The following is a 22500-nucleotide window of genomic DNA, read 5'->3' on the forward strand; positions in this document are numbered from 1 at the left end:
TTACACCACCCAAAAAAATGGCTGATGGCCAGTCCTCCGATTTACGACCATCACCCCATGGTCACCTGATCAAAATTTGGCCTTCTTCCTCCCTGGCTTCGATCTTTCTTTTTTCTTCTTTCTTCCTCTTTTCCTTCCTTCCTTCCTTCATCTCCATTTTCTTTTTCTTTCTTTTCTTCCTCCTTCTCTTCCTTCCTTCCTTCCTTCTCCTTCTTCTCCTTCCTTCCATCTCTTCTTTCTCTTTCTTTCTTTCTTTCTTTCTTTCTTTCTTTCTTTCTTTCTTTCCTTCTCCCTCCCTTCTCCTTCTCCTTTCCTTCTTCCTTCTCCTTTTCTCTTCCTCTTTTCCTTCCCTTCATCTCCATTTTCTTTCTTTTTCTTTCTTTCTTTTCTCTTTTCTTCTCCCTCCCTCCCTCCCTTCTGTTCTTTTTTCTTTCTTCCTCTTTTCCTTCCTTCCTCCCATCTCCATTTTTTCTTTCTTTCTTTTTCTTTCTTCCTCCCTCTCTTCCTCCCTCCCTTTCTTCCTTCTCCTTCCTTCCATCTCTTTTCTTTCTTTCTTCCTTTTTCTCTTTCTTTCTTTCCTTCTCCCTCCCTTCTCCTTCTCCTTTCCTTTCTCCCTTCTCCTTTTCTCTTCCTCTTTTCCTTCCTTCCATCTCCGTTTTCTTTCTTTTTCTTTCTTTCTCTTTGCCTTCTCCTTCCTTCCTTCCTTCCATCCATCCATCCATCCATCCATCCATCCATCCCATCTTTCTCATTCTTAAATAAGCCAAGGCACCAAACATACCCAGAGATGTTACTTGGACCAATTCTTTCCCAGCTATAGAACATTTTTGACCTAAGCCTGGAAGCCTGAGCCTTCCTCACAGGCTTGTTGTGACATCAGAAGCAGAGCAAAGGTTAAAGAGACGCTAAATCTCTGCTCCGATTTTTCAGGCCTTCCCCAAGCAAGCTGATCAAAATGCAGCTGTTCCAGATGCTCCGAGGAGAGCTCTCCAAGGTCAGCAGTTCTCCCAATTATAACACTGCAAACCCTTGTCAAATTATCCCGGATCCTTTTTACCAGCTTGCATGCGTAAATGTTTGCAAGTTACTGCTCTTTCGTTGCCCTTGATCGCTTCAAGTTGCAGGAACTGGAAGGGCGAGCGAACGCATAAATTAAATCAGCACCTGGAAGCCAACAGCAGAGAGGACAGATGAGGTCACCTAATGTGCTCCCCAGTCTGAATCCTCCCTTCACACACGTCTCTAAAACACTATAATTGCTCATCGGCTGGTGGAAACAGATTACAAATTAATACGGTTTACAGCAGTGGTGGGATTCAAGTATGCGAACAACCGGTTCTCGGTGTGGAGGCTGCTTCGGGAGGTCCGTTCTGCGCCCGAGCAACAAAAGATGGGCTACTGGTTCTGCCGAAGTGGTGCGAACCAGCTGAATTCCACCACTGGATGGATGGATGGATGGATGGATAGATAGATAGATAGATAATTGGTGGATAGATAGATAATTGGGGGAGAGAGAGAGAGAGAGAGAGAGAGAGAGAGAGAGTGAGAGAGAGAGAGAGAGAGACGGACAGATAGATGATATAAATAATATAGATAGATAGATAGATAGATAGATAGATAGATAGATAGATAGATAGATGATAGATAGATGATAGATAGATGATAGATAGATAGATAGATAGATAGATAGATAGATAGATAGATAGATAGATAGATAGATAGATAGATAGATAGATAGATAGATAGATAGATAATGGGTGGATTAATGGATGGATTAGATAGATAGATAGATGATAGATAGATAGATAGATAGATAGATAGATAGATAGATAGATAGATAATTGGTGGATAGATAGATAGATAGATAGATAAAGACAGACAGATAGATGATATAAATGATAGAGATAGATAGATAGATATGATCAGTGATGGGATTCAAATAGGTGAACAACCAGTTCTCTGTCTGGCTGTGGCATCATCATCATCATCATCATCATCATCATCATCATCATAAAGTTGGAAGGGACCTTGGAGGTCATCTAGTCCAACCCCCTGCTCAGGCAGGAAACCCTATACCATTTCAGGCAAATGGCTGTCCAGTCTCTTTTTAAAAACTTCCAGTGTTGGAGCATTCACCACCTCTGGAGGCAAGGAGTTCCACTGGTTAATTGTCCTCGCTATCACGAAGTTTCTCCTTAGTTCTAGGTTGCTTCTCTCCTTGACTAGTTTCCATCCGTTGCTTCTTCTCCTGCCTTCGGGCACTTTGGAGAATAGCTTGACTCCCTCTTCTTTGGGGCAGCCTGTGATATTGGAACACTGCTATCATGTCACCCTTCACCCTTCTCTTCATTAAATGAGACATACCCAATTCCAGCAACCGTTCCCTATATGTTTTAGCCTCCAGCCCCCTTATCATCTTTGTTGCTCTTCTCTGTACTCTTTCTAGAGTCTTGACATCTTTTTTACATCGTGTTGACCAAAACTGGATGCAGTATTCCAGGTGTGGCCTTACCAAAGCATTGTAAATTGGTATTAACACTTCACTTGATCTTGATTCTATCCCTCTGTTAATGCAGCCTAGCACTGTGTTGGCTTTTTTGGCAACACACTGCTGGCTCATATTGAAGTGATTGTCTACTAAGACTCCGAGATCCCTCTCACAGTTACTACTATTGAGCAAGGTACCACCTATACTATACCTGTGCATTTGATTTTTCCTGCCTAAATGTAGAACCTTACTTTTTTCACCATTGAATTTCACTTCATTAGATAGCGCCCAGAGTTCGAGTCTGTCCAGATCCTTCTGTATCTTAAGCCTATCTTCTGGAGTATTGGCTATTCCTGCCAGCTTGGTGTCGTCTGCAAATTTGATGAGTTCCCCATCTATCCCCTCATCCAAATCGTTGATGAAGATGTTGAAGAGCACCGGGCCCAGAACAGAGCCCTGGGGCACCCCACTACACGCTTCCCTCTGTGTAGATGCGGTTCCATTGAGGACCACACGCTGAGTACGGCCTGTCAGCCAGCTACGAATCCATCTGGTGGTGATGCTATCTAACCCACATTTTTCTATCTTATCAAGTAGTAGGTTGTGATCTACTTTATCAAATGCCTTACTGAAGTCCAAGTAAATTATATCTACAGCATTCCTCTGGTCCACTAGTTTTGTCACTTGGTCAAAGAATGTGATAAGATTTGTCTGGCACGATCTGTTTTTGACAAACCCATGTTGACTTTTAGTGATGACTTTGTTTGCATCAAGGTGTTCGCTGATTTGTTGTTTGATTATCTTTTCCAGAATCTTCCCAGGTATTGAGGTCAGGCTGATAGGTCTGTAGTTTCCTGGATCTATTTTTTTCCCTTTTTTGAAGATGGGAACTACACCAGCTCTCTTCCAGTCCTCCGGTAGTTCCCCAGTGCTCCAGGATCTTTGAAAAATATAGTTCAGTGGTTCTGAAATCACGTCTACCAGTTCCTTGAGAACCTTGGGGTGTAATCCATCTGGTCCTGGTGATTTGAACTCGTCTAGGCTGGACAGGTGCTCACTTACCGGGGAAATCAGTAGACTTGGGGGGATCAGACCTCATTGATCACACTCTGGAAGGCCCCAATGACTATAGAACTGAGGGCCCATGGAGTTGTGGTCAGGTACATCTTTCTGGAATGGCGGAGCAGCGGGGGACCTCGCCGTTAGCTGACCAGACTATGACAATTATGATGGCTTGCCTTCTACACATCATCCCCATAGGACTCAGAGGTTCCTGGATTTTAGCCACCGTGAGAGGGACCAGAACAGAGGAATGCCCCCTGTCCCGAGCCCTCCAGAGATCATTCACCAGCGCGACCAATGCCGTCTCCGTGCTGTACCCGGGCCTGAAACCCGATTGGTACGGGTCTAGATAATCCGCTTCATCCAGGACCAGAGGGAGCTGATGTGCCACCACACTCTCAACAACCTTCGCAAGAAAGCGAAGGTTGGAGACAGGACGAAAGTTGTTCAATACAGCTGGGTCCAAGGCAGGCTTCTTGAGGAGAGGTCTCACCACCGCCTCCTTCAAGACGGTGGGGAAATAACCCTCACTCAAAGAAGCAGATATAACCGCCTGGAGCCAGCCTCGTGTCCTCTCCCTAGCTGCATAAACCAGCCAGGAAGGGCACGGGTCCAATAAACATGTGGTGGAGCTCAGTCTCCCCATGATCCTGTCCACTTCCTCCGGAGTCACAGAATCAAACTCCTCCCATGGGCATTTATTTAATCTAGTTTTAACTTTTGTAATTTGTATTTTTATTCTTGCCCTGTTCACCGCCCTGAGTCCTTCGGGAGAAGGGCGGTATAGAAATATTATTAAATAAATAAATAAATAAATAAATACCATTTTCTTGCCTATCTTAACTTGCGTTTCTATTCTGTTTTTTATGGCCCTGGTTTGGGTAGGTTGGACTGTTTTTTCCCTTTGTGTAAAGACAGATGCAAAAAACGAATTAAATAGTTCTGCTTTCTCCCTATTGCTTGTCACCTTCTTGCCACTTTCCCCCACTAATGGACCAATCATTTCCTTAACTTTTTTCTTGTTTTTTACATGTTGAAAGAAGCATTTTTTGTTATTTTTGACTTTGGTCACAAGCCTTAGTTCATTTTGAGCCTTAGCTTTCCTCACTTCGTCTTTGCAGGCTCGGGCTATTTGCTGATATTCTGACTTAGTTATGTGCCCCCCTTTCCAATTCTTATACTTGTCCTTTTTATCTTTCAATTTATCAGAGTTCTTTATGCAGCCATGCTGGTTTCTTTTGAGAGCTGTTATTTTTCTTCTTTGTTGGTATTGTACTAGACTGGGCCTTTATTATCTCACTTTTCAAAATTTCCCAAGCTTCTTGAGTTGTTTTCCCCTTGAGGATTCTCATCCATGGAATTCTTCCCATGGTCTCTCTAAGTTTATTGAAATTAGCTCTTTTAAAGTCCAAGACTCTAGTTTGGCTGTGTTCTATTGCTTGTGCCTCCAGAATGTTGAATTCCAATATTGCATGATCACTTCCCCCCAAGGTTCCTGTGGCTTCGACACCTTCTATCATTTCATCTCTGTTTGTGAGAATTAAATCCAATATGGCTAATCCCCTAGTTCCCTTCTCTACTTTTTGGGAGAGAAAGTTGTCTGCTAGGTTTGACAGGAATCTGTTTGATCTTCCACTTGGTGCAGAGTTTGTCTCCCAGTTGATATCAGGGTAATTAAAGTCCCCCATTACTATTGTGATGTGCTTCTTACATACCTTAGTTAGCTGACTAGCAAAAAGTTCATCTATTTCCTCTGCTTGGTTGGGCGGCCTATAGTATACACCTATGGCAATGTCATTTTTCCCCCTTTTATATTGACCCAAATGCATTCAAGTTTACAGTTTTCGTCATTGTTGTGCTCTATTTCTGTAGAGATAAATTTATTTCTTATATATAGAGCAACTCCTCCTCCTCTTTTGTTTAGTCTGTTTCTTTTAAATAGTTTAAATCCCTCTAGCTGTGTGTTCCATTTGTAGGTTTCGTCCCACCATGTTTCCGTAATGGCAACAATATCATATCTGCCCTCATTTACCTGAATTTCTAGTTCACCCTGCTTACTGTTCATACTCTGCGCATTAGTGTATAGACATTTGAGTCCTTTATGACTGACGCTGTGTTTACTTGCTGCATAACTTGTGTGGTGCCTGGCTTCCCCTATTTTCTTAGATTGCCGGGGACAGTGATGTTCTGTATCAATTAACTCACTATCCCCATTATTTAGTTTAAATGTTCCTCCAAAAAAGCTGTGATTTTATTGCCAAGTAACTCAGTCCCTTTCTTGGATGGACGCATGACCATCTCTTTTATACATTTTTTCATTGGACCAGCTACAGACATCATGACTAATATAACCAAAGCCTTCTCCTTTACACCACTCCTTTAGCCACATATTAAATTCTGCTATACGCTGGCCTTTTCCATTTTGCTCCTTATACACTGGTAAAACCTCTGAAAAAGTAAGCCTACAGCCTATTCTGCTAAGTTCCTGCCCCAAGCTCTGGAAATCATTCTGCACAGAGAGTACATCTTTTTGGGACAGATCATTAGTGCCAAGATGTACAATAGCCTCCACATCACAGTCCTTGCTGGCATTCTTGATTATTTTAGAAATACGCTTCTTGTCCCTACTGGCAGTAGCACCTGGAAGACACCTGACCTCTTTCAAAACCTCTGTGTCCTTTCCTAAATTTACATCCCTTATAATTGAATCACCAACCAGAAGGTGGCTTCTCTTTTTGGATGCCTTTCTGTTCTTGCATGACTGGTGTGTAATACCAGATTCGCACTTCTCCCTGTCGAAAACAAGTTTTTCATCTTGGACCACGATCCCCTGCTTATTTGAGTTATTATCACAGATACCTTTACCTGTCTCCTTAATGTCCTTATCAAGGTCAGAAAGGGCACCGTATCTGTTGTGCAGGGACACAGCGAAAGCTTTGGGTTTATGGTTCACAGATCTCACCCTGCCAGATCCCACGGTTGTCCACACTGCCTTTCTCCTGCAGGATCTTTGCGGTAGAGGAGGCTGATAGCACGGAGGCTCAATAGGGTAGAAGGGCTGAACTGGACACCTAATTTCTGCCCAAAGAGCACAGATTACAGACCGTAGATAAATAATCTGTCCTTGTAGACGAGTGATTTGTTTACAGATAGGACAGTTTCCAAGTTTGAAAAGGGTACGGCGAAAGACAGCTGCAAAACAGCTGTTGCACTGAACTAAGCCAGACATGCTGAGTTACAACGAATCTCAGATGCACTTGCCCTGAATGTACCGCTGCTGTTTTTGATATTTAGATAATAATAATAATAATAATAATAATAATAATAATAATAATAATAATAATAATAATAATAATAATAATAATAATAAAGTTGGAAGGGACCTTGGAGGTCATCTAGTCCAACCCCCTGCTCAGGCAGAAAACCCTATACCATTTCAGACAAATGGCTGTCCAGTCTCTTCTTAAAAACTTCCAGTGTTGGAGCATTCACAGCTTCTGGAGGCAGGTTGTTCCACTGGTTAATTGTTCTAACTGTCAGGAAGTTTCTCCTTAGTTCTAGGTTGCTTCTCTCCTTGACTAGTTTCCATCCGTTGCTTCTTGTCCTGTTTTCAGGTGCTTTGGAGAATAGCTTGACTCCCTCTTCTTTGGGGCAGCCCCTGAGATATTGGAAGACTGATATCATGTCCCCCTCACCCTTCTCTTCATTAAACTAGACATACCCAATTCCAGCAACCGTTCCCTATATGTTTTAGCCTCCAGTCCCCCAATCATCTTTGTTGCTCTTCTCTGTACCCTTTCTAGAGTCTCAACATCTTTTTTACATCGTGGTGACCAAAACTGGATGCCGTATTCCAGGTATGGGCTTACAAAGGCATTGTAAAGTGGTATTAGTACTTCACTTGATCTTGATTCTCTCCCTCTGTTAATGCAGCCTAGCACTGTGTTGGCTTTTTTGGCAGCTGCAGCAACGGCTGGCTCATATTTAAGTGATTGTCTACTAAGACTCCCAGATCCCTCTCGCAGTTACTACTATTGAGCAAGGCACCCCCTGTACTATACCTGTGCATTTGATTTTTCCTGCCTAAATGTAGAACCTTACTTTTTTCACCATTGAATTTCATTTTGTTAGATAGTGCCCAGTGTTCGAGTCTGTCCAGATCCTTCTGTATCTTAAGCCTATCTTCTGGAGTATTGGCTATTCCTGCCAGCTTGGTGTCGTCTGCAAATTGGATGAGTTCCCCATCTATCCCCTCATCCAAATAATTGATGAAGATGTTGAAGAGCACTGGGTCCAGAACAGAGCCCTGGGGCACCCCACTACACGCTTCCCTCCGTGTAGATGCGGTTCCATTGAGGACCACACGCTGAGTACGGCCTGTCAGCCAGCTACGAATCCATCTGGTGGTGATGCTATCTAACCCACATTTTTCTATCTTTTAGCTTCTGGAAGTCCATTCTGGGCCTGGGCAACAAAAAAAACAGCTACCGGTTCTGCTGAAGTGGTGCGAACCGGCTGAATCCCACCCCTGGTTTACAGCCGTGCTTTCCAACTTTGGCAAGCTGATGGACTATACGGGACTTCAACTCCAGAATTCCCCAGCTAGCCCAAGTTGGGAAAGATGGCAGGCAAAAGGGGGAGGGGAAGAGCAGAGGATAGTTAAGACAGTCTCATCGATGCAACGGACGTGAATTTGGGCAAACTCGGAGAGGCAGCGAAGGACCCGGGATGGGGGTGGGGGGGTGTCCGGGCGTAGGATGGTCCGTGTGTGTGTGTGTGTGTGTGTGTGTGTGTGTGCAAAGAGTCTGGTACAAAAACATCTCTAGGCCTTTCGACCACTCAGTCAGTCATCGGTCAATCAAATGTCTCTTTCTCCCTTTCTCTCTCTTTTTCATTCACTTACTCCTTTATGGGTGAAAGCCAGTTTTAAAACTACGTTCCTCTCTCCTGCCCTTCCTTCGGTGCAGAGTCAGGAAGGAAGAACAAAATCACCTTTTTTCCCCCGCTCTACAATCCCCTCCCTTTTTCTCCTTCTCATCTTCCCCCCCCCCCCCCCGCTTCCTTCCCTGGTCTCTCATCTTTTTCTTTTTTCCTTCCTTCCTTTTTCTTTCTTCCCTTTTCCTTCCTGCCTTCCTTCCTTCTCCTTTCCTCCTTCTTTCCTTTTTCCCTTCCTTCTCGTCTTTTTCCCTTTTCCTTCCTCCCTCCCTTCCTTCTTTCTCTCTTTCTCTGTCCTTCTATTCTTCCTTCCTTCCTTCCTTTCTTCTTTTTCTCTTTCACTCCCTTTGGTCCTTCCTTCGTTCCTTCCTTCTCATCTTTTTCCCTTTTCCTTCATTCCTTCCTCCCTCCCTTCCTTCCCTCTCTGTCCTTCTATCCTTCCTTCCTTCCTTCCCATCTCCTTCCCCTTCCTTCCTCCCTCCCTCCCTTCTTTTTCTCTTTCTCTGTCCTGCTATTCTTCCTTCCTTTCTTCTTTCTCTTTCCCTCCCTTTGGTCCTTCCTTCCTTCCTTCTCATCTTTTTCCCTTCCCCTTCCTTCCTTCCTCCCTCCCTCCCTTCTTTTTCTCTTTCTCTGTCCTATCCTTCCTTCCTTCCTTCCTTCCTTCCTTCCTTCCTTCCTTCCTTCCTTCCTTCCTTCCTTCCTTCCTTCCTTCCTTCCTTCCTTCCTTCCTGGGTAAAGACGGACCAGATCCAAGTGTGGCCAATTTCCATTCTTTTCTTTTCTTATTAACCCAAGACCCCCTATCTGCCTGCGCAAAGCCCCACGCGGCCAGGGAGACTTCGCAAGCCAGCCTCTTAGCCGGCGGCCTCTTATCTCCTCAGGAGGGAAGGGTCCACTAAACAAAAGACCCCCCCTCCATAGGCCCCTTCCTCTTCAAAGGGGCTGGGGGGGCAGGCTCAACTGAGCAGCCCATTCTCCCTCCAGGGCCCCGAAAAGGTGCCTTAAAATTCCCCCCCCCCAGTTTCCCCAAAGCTCATTCCGGTCCAGGATCTGCCATGACACACACACACACACACAAACACACACACACACACACACACACACACACCGCGCTCCCAGATCTCCGCCCCCCCCCTCTCCTGCGCTGCATCCTCCCCCTCTCGGTCCCACGCATCCCCCCTCCTCCTCCTCCTCCCCCTGCGATTGGCTGGAGGGTTGGGGCATTGCCATGGCAACCGCCTCCACTCCCATCCCCTTGGAGGCACAGCATGCAGCTGGAAGCAGCACCGGTACCAGAGCGGGAGAGCGGTGTGTGTGTGTGTGTGTGTGTGTGTGTGCTTGTGTGTGACATGCCCGCCTACGGGGGGGGGGGGGGACTCCCCAAATTGTCCTCCCTGGAAAGGGGGAAGTTAGGAAGGAGAAAGCTATTTTGGATACTCTAAATGAGGTTGGTTAAAGTGGCCAGCAGTTCCAGAGGCTCCCCCAGCCAAAGCAGGAATACACCTGGTCCTCGACTTACAGCCATTCATTCAGTCACCATGAACGGCAATGAATAATAATACCAATAGCAATAATAATAATAATAATGTTGGAAGGGACCTTGGAGGTCATCTTGTCCAACCCCCTGCTCAGGGAGGAAATCCTTTCAGTCAAAAGAACATAAGTTACGACCATTTGTCACACTTAACAACCATTCCAGCAGCCCCCCCAATGGTCATGTGATCAAAAATTCAGATGCTTGGCGACGGACTCATAGTTACGACGGTTGCAGCGTCCCTGGGGTCACGTGATCCTGTCTGGAGGCCTTCTGACCAGCAAAGGCAATGTGGGGGAGGAGCCAGATTCACTTAACGACCGTGGCACTAACTTCACAACTGCAGTGGTTCTCTTAACAATGGTGGCAAGAAAGGTCGTAAAATGGGGTCAAACTCACGGGACAGCTGTCTTGCTTAGCAGTGGAAATTTTGGGCTAAATTGTGGTCATAGGTTGAGGACTACAGGCACCCTGTGCTTTGAGGAGCCTTACCAGCAGGGCCCCCTTTTTTCCCTACAATTTAAAGCAGGGGTCTCCCAACCTGGCCCTTTGATGACTTGTGGACTTCAACTCCCAGAATTCCTCAGCCAGGATGCTTTAAGACAAGGGTCTTCCAACGTGGCCCTTTGAGGACTGGTGGACTTCAACTCCCAGAATTCCTCAGCCAGGATGCTTTAAGACAGGAGTCTTCCAACCTGGCCCTTTGATGACTTGTGGACTTCAACTCCCAGAATCCCTCAGCCAGGATGCTTTAAGACAGGGGTCTTCCAACCTGGCCCTTGTATGACTTGTGGACTTCAACTCCCAGAATTCCTCAGCTAGGATGCTTTAAGACAAGGGTCTTCCAACTTGGCCCTTTTAGGACTCGTGGACTTCAACTCCCAGAATTCCTCAGCCAGGATGCTTTAAGACAAGGGTCTTCCAACCTGGCCCTTTGATGACTTGTGGACTTCAACTCCCAGAATCCCTCAGCCAGGATGCTTTAAGACAGGGGTCTTCCAACCTGGCCCTTGTATGACTTGTGGACTTCAACTCCCAGAATTCCTCAGCTAGGATGCTTTAAGACAAGGGTCTTCCAACTTGGCCCTTTTAGGACTCGTGGACTTCAACTCCCAGAATTCCTCAGCCAGGATGCTTTAAGACAAGGGTCTTCCAACGTGGCCCTTGGATGACTTGTGGACTTCAACTCCCAGAATTCCTCAGCCAGGATGCTTTAAGACAGGGGTCTTCCAACCTGGCCCTTTTATGGCTTGTGGACTTCAATTCCCAGAATTCCTCAGCTAGGCACTCTGGTTGAGGAATTCTGGGAGTTGAAGTCCACAAGTCATAAAAGGGCCAAGTTTGAAGACCCCTGTTCTAAACCAAGGCACACACTCAACTTACAGCAGCCCATTTAGTGACCGTTCTAAGTTAAGAAAAATTCCTTAATGACCGTTTTTCACAATTGACGACCATCGCAGCATCCCCAGGGTCACGTGATCAAAATTTGAAGGCTTGGCAATTGTCTCGTACTTATGACGGTTGCAGTGTCCCCAGGATGTCACGTGAACCCCTTTTGCGACCTTCTGACAAGCAAAGTCCATGAGGGAAGCCAGATTCATTAACGACCGTGTTGCCAACTCAACAACGGCAGGGATTGGTTTCACAGCTGTGGCAAGGTAGGTCGTAAAATGGAACAAAACTCACCTAACAACTGTCTCGCTTAGAATGGAAGTTTTGGGGTCCGTGGTGGTCCTAACTCGAGGACCCACCTGTATTTGTTTTCCTAAGAAAGGCGGTGAAGATTGCGATCAAAATCTGCACTCTTGGCGACTGATTCATATTTACGACGGTCGCAGCGCCGCAGGGTTCACGTGATCCCCAAGTCAATGGAGGAAGCCGGATTCGCTTAACGACTGTTAATAACTGGACAGCTGCAGTGATTCGCTAAACAACGGTGGCGGGGAAGTCATAAAACGGGGGCAAAGCTTGCTTAACATGTGTCTCGCTTAGCAACGGACATTTTGTGCTCCGTTGCGGTCCTAGATGGACCACTCCCTGTCTTATGGTTTTGCTGATAGGAACTGAGCAACAACAACAACAACAACAACAACAATATTGTTAGAAGGGACCTTGGACCCCTGTCTTAAAGCATCCTGGCTGAGGAATTCTGGGAGTTGATGTACACAAGTCCTAAAAGGGCCAAGTTGGAAGACCCCTGTCTTAAAGCATCCTGGCTGAGGAATTCTGGGAGTTGAAGTCCATGAGTCCTAAAAGGGCCAGGTTGGAAGACCCCTGTCTTAAAGCATCCTGGCTGAGGAATTCTGGGAGTTGAAGTCCACAAGTCATCAAAGGGCCAAGTTGGAAGACCCCTGTCCTAAAGCATCCTGGCTGAGGAATTCTGGGAGTTGAAGGCCGCAAGTCCTAAAAGGGCCAAGTTGGAAGGCCCCTGTCCTAAAGCATCCTGGCTGAGGAATTCTGGGAGTTGAAGTCTGTAAGTCCTAAAAGGGCCAGGTTGGAAGACCCCTGTCTTAAAGCATCCTCGCTGAGGAATTCTGGGAGTTGAAGTCCACAAGTCCTAAAAGGGCCAAGTTGGAAGACCCCTGTCTTAAAGCATCCTGGCTGAGGAATTCTGGGAGTTGAAGTCGACAAGTCCTAAAAGGGCCAAGTTGGAAGACCCCTGTCTTAAAGCATCCTGGCTGAGGAATTCTGGGAGTTGAAGTCCGCAAGTCCTAAAAGGGCCAAGTTGGAAGACCCCTGTCTTAAAGCATCCTGGCTGAGGGATTGTGGGAGTTGAAGTCGACAAGTCCTAAAAGGGCCAAGTTGGAAGACCCCTGTCTTAAAGCATCCTGGCTGAGGAATTCTGGGAGTTGAAGTCCACAAGTCATCAAAGGGCCAAGTTGGAAGACCCCTGTCTTAAAGCATCCTGGCTGAGGAATTCTGGGAGTTGAAGTCCGCAAGTCCTAAAAGGGCCAAGTTGGAAGACCCCTGTCTTAAAGCATCCTGGCTGAGGGATTGTGGGAGTTGAAGTCCACAAGTCATCAAAGGGCCAAGTTGGAAGACCCCTGTCTTAAAGCATCCTGGCTGAGGAATTCTGGGAGTTGAAGTCCACAAGTCATCAAAGGGCCAAGTTGGAAGACCCCTGTCTTAAAGCATCCTGGCTGAGGGATTCTGGGAGTTGAAGTCCACCAGTCCTAAAAGGGCCAAGTCGGAAGACACCTGGTTTACAACTTGTGAACCAAGTAGACTCGCCTTGCAGGGGAGCTGGGCAGCCTAAAACTGGAATTAATAAATAAAATAAATAAAAACAAGAATTTCCAACCCTGGAGAGTCACTATCCAGAGATGCCCCCCCTCTTCCTGGATCTCTGCCTGAGTGCCCCCCCCTCCTCTTCCTCCGGAGCCAAGCTGGCATTCGCCACTATTGCATGTTGGCATTCACAAAGCGTTTTCCTCTACAGAATGCCAAGCACAAGGGTGGCACAAGGACACAACATGTCAGCCCAGGAGGCAATGGGGCCCTTGAGATGTGGGCATCTCCCTACTGCAGAAACTCCCAGGGTGCGCCATGCTCAGCGCGGGCACTGGCACCCCTACCTATATGTGGGTGTATGCAAAAAATTGCATTTTGGGGGGGTTCATATTTATATAGATGAGGGGATAAATGGATAACTCATCAAATTTGCAGACGACACCAAGCTGGCAGGAATAACCAACACTGCAGAAGACAGGCTTAAGATACAGGAGGATCTGGACAGACTCGAACACTGGGCACTATCTAACAAAATTAAATTCAGTGGTGGAAAAAGTAAGGTTCTGCATTTAGGCAAGAAAAATCAAATGCGCAGGTATAGTATAGGTGGTACCTTGCTCAATAGTAGCAACTGTGAGAGAGATCTCGGAGTCCTAGTGGACAATCACTTAAATAGGAGCCAGCCGTGTGCTGCAGCTGCCAAAAAAGCCAACACAGTGCTGGGCTGCATTAACAGAGGGAGAGAATCAGGATCACGTGAAGTACTAATACCACTTTACAAGGCCTTGGTAAGGCCACACCTGGAATACGGCATCCAGTTTTGGTCACCACGATGTAAAAAAGATGTTGAGACTCTAGAAAGGGTACAGAGAAGAGCAACAAAGATGATTGGGGGGACTGGAGGCTAAAACATATAGGGAACGGTTGCTGGAATTGGGTATGTCTAGTTTAATGAAGAGAAGGGTGAGGGGTGACATGATAGCACTGTTCCAATATCTCAGGGGCTGCCCCAAAGAAGAGGGAGTCAAGCTCTTCTCCAAAGCACCTGAAGGCAGGACAAGAAGCAACGGATGGAAACTAGTCAAGGAGAGAAGCAACCTGGAACTAAGGAGAAACTTCCTGACAGTGAGGACAATTAACCAGTGGAACAACCTGCCTCCAGAAACGGTGAATGCTCCAACACTGGAAGTCTTTAAGAAGAGACTGGACAGCCATTTGCCTGAAATGGTATAAGGTTTCCTGCCTGAGCAGGGGGCTGGACTAGATGACCTCCAAGGTCCCTTCCAACTTTATTATTACTGTTGTTGTTTGTTGTTATTCTTATTTATCATTAAGTGCGTTTTGCCCCATTTCATGACCTTTCCTGCCACAATTGTTGAGAGAATTGCTGCACTTGTTCAGTTAGTGACACCAGGAAGTGAATCCGGCTTGACTTTGCTTGTCCGAAGGTGGCCAAAGGGGATCACGTGACCCCTCCTGGGATGCTACGACCGTGATAAACGTGATTCAGTGGCCAAGTGTCTGAATTTTGATCACGTGACCCTAGGGATGCGGCTACGAGTTGTCAGTGTCGAACGTGGTCATCGGTCACTTTTTTCACTGTCATCGGTCACTAAATGAAGTGTTGCACATTTTGGGGGGGGGGGAGGGAAAATTCTCCAGCAGCTGCTTGCCAAGAAGGGAACAAGTTGCCCCAGTAGGGGAATTTCAAGGCTGTCTTCAAAAAGCTGAAAGCAAAGCCTTTTAAACTGTGGGAGGTCCCCTGGAGGTCATCTAGATCAACCCCGCTCCCCCCTGGGCCTACAGTGCAGGGCACACGGTGCCATCCTATGCAGACAGGCGTCCTGCCTCTGCTTAAGCTTTCAGGGATTGGTTGCCAGTAGATGAAAACCTAATTCCAATACAGGCAGTCCACGGGTTACGAACCGCTGCAATTGCCGTCAAAAGTCGTGACAATAATAATAATAATAATAATAATAATAATAATAATAATAATAATAATAAGAAGAAGAAGAAGAAGAAGAAGAAGAAGAAGAAGAAGAAGAAGAAGAAGAAGAAGAAGAAGAAGAAGAAGAAGAAGTTGGAAGGGACCTTGGAGGTCATCTAGTCCAACCCTCTGCTCATGCAGGAAACCCTAGACCATTTCAGACAAATGGCTGTCCAGTCTCTTCTTTTTTTATTGAAAAGTTTTACAGTACATTTTATCCTTAACAAAACAAAACAAAACCCCTCCCAACCCTCCCCAACCCCACTCCCCAACCCCTCCCTCCCTTCCCCCTCCCCAACAGTAATAATAAAGTTGGAAGGGACCTTGGAGGTCATCTAGTCCAACCCCCTGCTCAGGCAGGAAACCTTATACCATTTCGAACAAATGGCTGTCCAGTCTCTTCTTAAAAACTTCCAGTGTTGGAGCATTCACCGCTTCTGGAGGCAGGTTGTTCCACTGGTTAATTATTGTAACTGTCAGGAAGTTTCTCCTTAGTTCTAGGTTGCTTCTCTCCTTGACTAGTTTCCATCCTGCTTTCAGGTGCTTTGGAGAATAGCTTGACTCCCTCTTCTTTGTGGCAGCCCCTGAGATATTGGGACACTGCTATCATGTCACCCCTCACTCTTCTCTTCATTAAACTACACATACCCAATTCCAGCAACCGTTCCCTATATATTTTAGCCTCCAGCTCCCTAATCATCTTTGCTGCTCTTCTCTGCACTCTTTCTAGAGTCTCGACAACTTTTTTACATCGTGGTGACCAAAACAGGATGCAGTATTCCAGGTGTGGCCTTACCAAGGCGTTGTAAAGTGGTATTAGTACTTCACGCAATCTTGATTCTATCCCTCTGTTAATGCAGCCTAGCACTGTGTTGGCTTTTTTGGCAGCTGCAGCACACGGCTGGCTCATATTTAAGTGATTGTCCATTAGGACTCTGAGATCCCTCTCACAGTTACTACTATTGAGCAAGGTACCACCTATATTATACCTGTGCATTTGATTTTTCCTGCCTAAAAGTAGAACCTTAAAGTCATAAAGCGGGTCACCACTTGGCCACCAGACCCAACTTTATGACTTTTTTGTAGCGGTTGTTAAACAAGCACGGTAGTCGTAAAGGAAACATAGCGGTTGTAAAGTGAACACCATATTCATTTAGTGAACCACTGTTCATGATGGGGTGGTTTGGCCGGAAACCAGAAAAAAATGCTGCTCTGTGAGCTCGGCGGTTTTTCTTGTAGACATTTCATGACCCTACTAGGTAACTTCATCAGTGCTACAAAAGAGTGGGGTTTGCAGAGAGGAGGAGGAGGAGGAGGAGGAGGAGGAGGAGGAGGAGGAGTAGGAGTTGGACTGCAGGGTCCTTGGTGTTCTCTGAACATGGCTGGGTTTTCTTGTAGATATTTCATGACCCAACTAGGTAACATCACCAATGCTTCTTGGGGGTCTCCAAGCTTGGCGATTTCCGTGCTGTCCTCAGATAGCAAAACCTCTGTCAATCAAACCACCTGCTCGGAGACACACACACACACACACACACACACACCCGAGGACTCCACAAACACGTCCTGGAGCAACGTCCAGACCCTTCCATGACCCCACCGAGCATCACCTCCCCCCCCCAACAAGCTTTCAAATCAACTCCGGAGCACCATCAACCTTGATAAATATCAGCAAGAACACTCTGGCATGGCAGGTTTGGGAGGGAGCAAGATCGAATCCTGACTCTGCTAAAAAATATTACTTTCTGCCCGCCCCCCAGGTCCTATCCCTTAAATGACCACCTGTCCCACAATGAGTAAGCCACCTGTTCCTTAATGCAGGGAACCCACCCTTATATTTAGGGACCACCTACAAGTCATTTCAAGGAATTGTTCCTTATTTTAGCAGCCATCTGTTGAAACCCCCCCCCCATTCTAAGAAAAAAGGACTTGAATCATTCTTTTATGTAACAGACAGATGGTAACAGGGTGGGTTGGGATCCCTGGGCTGTGAGTATTGCCGCCCCCCCAAATACACACACACACACACACACACACACACACACAAACTGCCCCTCAGTTCCAGGGCAAACCTCTTTCTTTCTTTTTTTGTTGCAAACATTTTAACCTCTTTTTTTTTTTTGCTATCCTGGTTTGCAACCCAAGTTTACAAAAAAAATAAGTCAGCTTTTAAGTAAGAATGCTTGGGTTATTTTGCAAAAGGTTGTGGGGTGGGGTTTCCCCCCCTCTGCTTCCAGGGAGACCCCAGGTGGGAGACAAAAAAAAAAAGTTCAAAATCACACGTACAAAAAGGAGATTCCCTCTAAGGGTGGTCCTTGACTTACGACCACAGTGGCGTCTGTTGCTAAGCGAGACATTTGTTAAGGGAGCTCTGCCCCGTTGACTTTGCTTGTCGGAAGGTCGCAAAAAGGGATCGCGTGACCCCGGAAGGATGCTGGAACCGTCATAAGTACGAGCCAGTGGCCAAGTGTCTGAAGTCTGATCACATGACACACACACACACCCGGGACGCTGCAACCGTCATAAACGCGAGACATTTGCCAAGTATCCGAATGTAAATCACGTGACCGCGGGGACGCTTGCAAATGGCCGTGTGAAAAGCAGACACACAAGTCGCTTTTTTCAATGCCGTTGTAACTTTGAACGGTCACTAAATGAACTGTTGTAAGTCGAGCACTCCCTGTAATTGAATTTTTGTATTTGTTGAATTGTCCCATTCCGAAGTCAATGGGGACAACAGATTCATTTAATGACCATGTTACCGGCTTAACAACGGCAGAGATTCAATATTGTGAGCGCTCTTAACGTTCTCAATATGTCTCAAGGTAATGGAACCGCATCTACACGGAGGGAAGCGTGTAGTGGGGTGCCCCAGGGATCTGTTCTGGGCCCGGTGCTCTTCAACATCTTCATCAACGATTTGGATGAGGGGATAGATGGGGAACTCATCAAATTTGCAGACGACACCAAGCTGGCAGGAATAGCCAACACTCCAGAAGATAGGCGTAAGATACAGGAGGATCTGGACAGACTCAAACACTGGGCACTATCTAACAAAATGAAATTCAATGGTGAAAAAAGTAAGGTTCTACATTTAGGCAGGAAAAATCAAATGCACAGGTATAGTATAGGGGGTACCTTGCTCGATAGAGCCTTGGTGGAGCAGTGGGCTGATGCCTCCTTAAGTAACACCAGCTGCCTGCAATTAGTGCAGGTTCGAGTCCCACCAGGCTCAAGGTTGACTCAGCCTTCCATCCTTCCGAGGTAGGTAAAATGAGGACCCAGATTGTTGGGGGCAATTAAGCTGACTTTGTAATAATGCCGCTTGGGGTGTGTGTGTGAAAGCCCTAATAAGCAGGCATATACATAGAATGAAGGCTACTGCTAAGCTTGTAAGCCGCCCTGAGTCTTCGGAGAAGGGCGGGATATAAATGGAATTAAAATGAAAAATGAAAATGAAAAGATAGTAGCAACTGTGAGAGGGACCTCGGAGTCCCAGTGGACCATCCCTTAAATAGGAGCCAAGAAGTGTGCTGCAGCTGCCAAAAAAGCCAACACAGTGCTAGGCTGCGTTAACAGAGGGATAGAGTCAAGATCGCGTGAAGTACTAATACCACTTTACAATGCCTTCGTAAGGCCACACCTGGAATATGGCATCCAGTTTTGGTCACCACGATGTAAAAAATATGTTGAGACTCTGGAAAGAGTGCAGAGAAGAGCAACAAAGAGGATCAGGGGACTGGAGGCTAAAACATACAAGAAACGGTTGCTGGAATTGGGGATGTGTGGTTTAATGAAGAGAAGGACGAGGGGGGACAGGATAGCAGCGTTCCAGTATCTCAGGGGCTGCCCCAAAGAAGAGGGAGTCAAGCTGTTCTCCAAAGGACCAGAAGGCAGGAGAAGAAGCAATGGATGGAAACTCCTCAAGGAGAGAAGCAACCTGGAACTAAGGAGAAATTTCCTGACAGTTAGAACAATTAACCAGTGGAACAGCTTGCCACCAGACATTGTGAATTCTCCAACACTGGAGGTTTTTAAAAAGAGATTGCACAGCCATTTGTCTGAAGTGGTATAGGGCTTTCTACCTGACCAGGGGGTTGGACTAGAAGACCTCCAAGGCCCCTTCCAGTCCTGTTATTCTGTGTCGTGCTGTTCTGTACGTACGGTGTTACCTATAAATTTCTCCCACCAGTGAGTCAAGCCAATTATCCTTGACAGAGGTAAAACATTCAATTTTAGAGACAGATAAAAAGCTTGGAGAACAACAGCCCGGATTGCATTTGCTTTCCAGGTACAGGCCGTCCTCGACTTACGACAGAAATGGAGCCCAATATTTCTGCCCTTAAGCTAGACAGATATCTGAGTGAGTTCTGCCCCCAGTTTACGACCTTTTTCGGCCAGAGGGGTTGAGCAGATCACTGCCGTTGCTAAGTGAGTCATGCAGTCGTTAAGTGAATCTGGCTTCCCACCCCAAACAGTCACTAAACAAACGGTGGCAAGTCCAGGATTACATCTAAACAAATTAATCAGGACACCCCTAAGCTGAATTTGGGAGTCATCCAGAGGCAGTTCATTAAAAAAAACGTCACTGCCGCCTTTCCTAGTGACATTCTATGGGAGGGGAGCCCTCTACACATGCTCAGAGGCACCACTGGAATTATAAGCACCGACTATTTGAATCCTCTTTACCCGAAAAGAGACAATGCCCGTTTCTGATCTCCCCACCCCAACACCCCAATTGTAGTCCATCACCGCCAGGAAAAACACACAAAAACACACAAACCGGCTATCCCACCCCGCAGGGGTGTGGTGTGAGGATGGGTGCCTAAAGAAGGGGTCAATTTGGAGAAGGAGGCCATCTTGGTTCTCTTCCCCCCCCCCCAAAAAAATGTTGCCTTTGCCAGGGGCAGCCTCAATTTCTATCTCTCCTCGGTCCTCTCTCCTGTAAAATGGGCATAACGTAATTCACCGCCCTCCCGCTTGCACAATAGGGTGAAGTCAGGCCACGGGGCTTTAGCCAGGCAAGCTAAACAACCCTCTTAATGACCACGGGAGCCGCCCGTCGGGATTAATTAAGCAATTAAATAAGGGTTCCCATGAAAAGGCTAATGGAGGCCATCCATCACATCTGGTCCAGAATAGTCCCCCAAGCAGGAAGTTGAGCCTGGGTGGTCTTTTAAGGCAAGCCTCCCCCCCACTTCAAATCTCCTGGAAAACAGAGATACGGTAGTTAGGGGGAGAGCTGTGGAGGGCGGTGGTGGGGGGCATCTGGTCGCACCCCACCCATTTCCGACAAGCACAATTTATTAAAACACGATTTATTAAAAGGGAGGGAGGGAGGGAAGAAGCCGCAGCCAAGCGTTTTAATAAATGTGTGTTTCTCGGAACACAAGACGCCTGTTGATTGCCTGCAAGGGGGAAAAAAGGGGGGGTTTTCAAGAGGAGAACCCCAGAAAACCAGGCTGGACATAAAGGAGGGGGGGGTCCATGAGAAAAAACTGGGTTCACCCCCCCCGGTCCTGCCAGGCTGCCCCCACACCTGTCTCCAAAAAAAGTTCCCGAGGATTCCAGCGGTTAAAAACAAACCCAGCTGCATTTGGGGAGGATGGGTGGGTTCCCCTCAATTCCAGAGGATGGGGCAGTGGGAGGGGGGGGGACAGGAGGAGGCAAACATCTGGAAGAGGTCTCTTTAGAAGCCCCCTCCCCATCCTCAAGTCTAAATTTCTGCTCTGGCAGGTTTGCCACCTGCTCGGGGTTTACGTAACCGTCTCTCTCCAAAGCAAAAAATAAATAAATCCATGGCTGGCTTTCCTTGTGGGACACCCCCCACCCCACCCAAAAAAGGGCCCACAGGAGAGGTAGAAAGGCAGGGGAGGGCAGGAAAGGGGTGCAATTTTGCACTGCCCCCCCCCAAAAGAAAACTCAACCCTGGTTCCCACCATCTCTGGTGCCAGGGCAAAGCAACCATATCTTACTTCAAAGCAGAAATCCGTGGCGTGGCTTTCCTTGTGGGACCCCCCCACCCCACCCAAAAAAGGGCCCACAGCAGAGGTAGAAAGGCAGGGGAGGGCAGGAAAGGGGTGCAATTTTGCACTGCTCCCCCCCAAAAAAAAGAAAACTCAACCCTGGTTCCCACCATCTCTGGCGCCTGGGCAAAGCAACCATATCTTACTTCAAAGCAGAAATCCGTGGCGTGGCTTTCCTTGTGGGACCCCCCCACCCCACCCAAAAAAGGGCCCACAGGAGAGGTAGAAAGGCAGGGGAGGGCAGGAAAGGGGTGCAGTTTTGCACTGCCCCCCCCCCAAAAAAAGAAAACTCAACCCTGGTTCCCACCATCTCTGGCGCCTGGGCAAAGCAACCATATCTCGCTTCAAAGCAGAAATCCGTGGCTGGCTTCCTTGTGGGACCCCCCCACCCCACCCAAAAAAGGGCCCACAGGAGAGGTAGAAAGGCAGGGGAGGGCAGGAAAGGGGTGCAATTTTGCACTGCCCCCCCCCCAAAAAAAGAAAACTCAACCCTGGTTCCCACCATCTCTGGTGCCAGGGCAAAGCAACCATATCTTACTTCAAAGCAGAAATCCGTGGCGTGGCTTTCCTTGTGGGACCCCCCCACCCCACCCCAAAAAGGGCCCACAGGAGAGGTAGAAAGGCAGGGGAGGGCAGGAAAGGGGTGCAATTTTGCACTGCCCCCCCCAAAAGAAAACTCAACCCTGGTTCCCACCATCTCTGGTGCCAGGGCAAAGCAACGATATCTCGCTTCAAAGCAGAAATCCATGGCGTGGCTTTCCTTGTGGGACCCCCGCCAACCCACCCCACCCGCCCAAAATAGAGCCTGAATGGAGAGGTGGAAAGTCAGGGGAGGGCAGGGAAGGGGTGCGACGTGCTCCCCTCCCTCCAAAAAAAAAAAAAACAAACTCAAACCGCAGATCCCACCATCTTTGGCGCCCGGCGGAGCAGCGACACCCCAGAGGGGATCTCGGCCTCTCCGTGAGTACCTTTGAGGGCTGGCAAAAAAAAAACACGTCACCGCCTTCACACACACACATCCCAACCAAGACCCCAGACCCAAAAGACCTACTGCCGTAGAGGGTGTCAATCCAGGAGAGGCGAGGAAGGCCGTGCTGGTTTAAGGGCTCCATCCTCCGGAGAAGCACCACGGAGGAGCTGTCAAGGATGCTCTTTAGTCGGGAAGAAGCATCTCATAACAAAGGCTGGGGGAAGGGGGGGGAGAGGGAGGGGGAGGGAAAGGGGAGGGGGCGAGAGG

At 47.3% G+C, this 22500-nt stretch overlaps 2 protein-coding genes across 2 annotated transcripts in view; one reads left to right on the forward strand and one right to left on the reverse strand.

The window, feature by feature from the left end:
- LOC310650864 (active breakpoint cluster region-related protein-like) overlaps positions 1 to 22375 on the reverse strand; it is a gene marked incomplete at its 5' end in the record, with an annotated part of 58529 nt that extends 36154 nt beyond the window's left edge. Inside the window, one exon of the mRNA XM_083379662.1 lies at positions 22315 to 22375. Coding sequence (XP_083235788.1) covers positions 22315 to 22375 — 61 coding nt within the window. The remainder of the gene's footprint in view (positions 1 to 22314) is intronic.
- SSH2 (slingshot protein phosphatase 2) overlaps positions 1803 to 22500 on the forward strand; it is a 471054-nt gene continuing 450356 nt past the window's right edge. Inside the window, exon 1 of the mRNA XM_083379660.1 lies at positions 1803 to 1844. The gene's annotated coding sequence lies outside the window, so the exon portion shown is untranslated. The remainder of the gene's footprint in view (positions 1845 to 22500) is intronic.

The sequence above is a fragment of the Vipera ursinii genome (assembly GCF_947247035.1).
Source record: "Vipera ursinii genome assembly, chromosome: 1".
NCBI lineage: Eukaryota > Metazoa > Chordata > Lepidosauria > Squamata > Viperidae > Vipera > Vipera ursinii.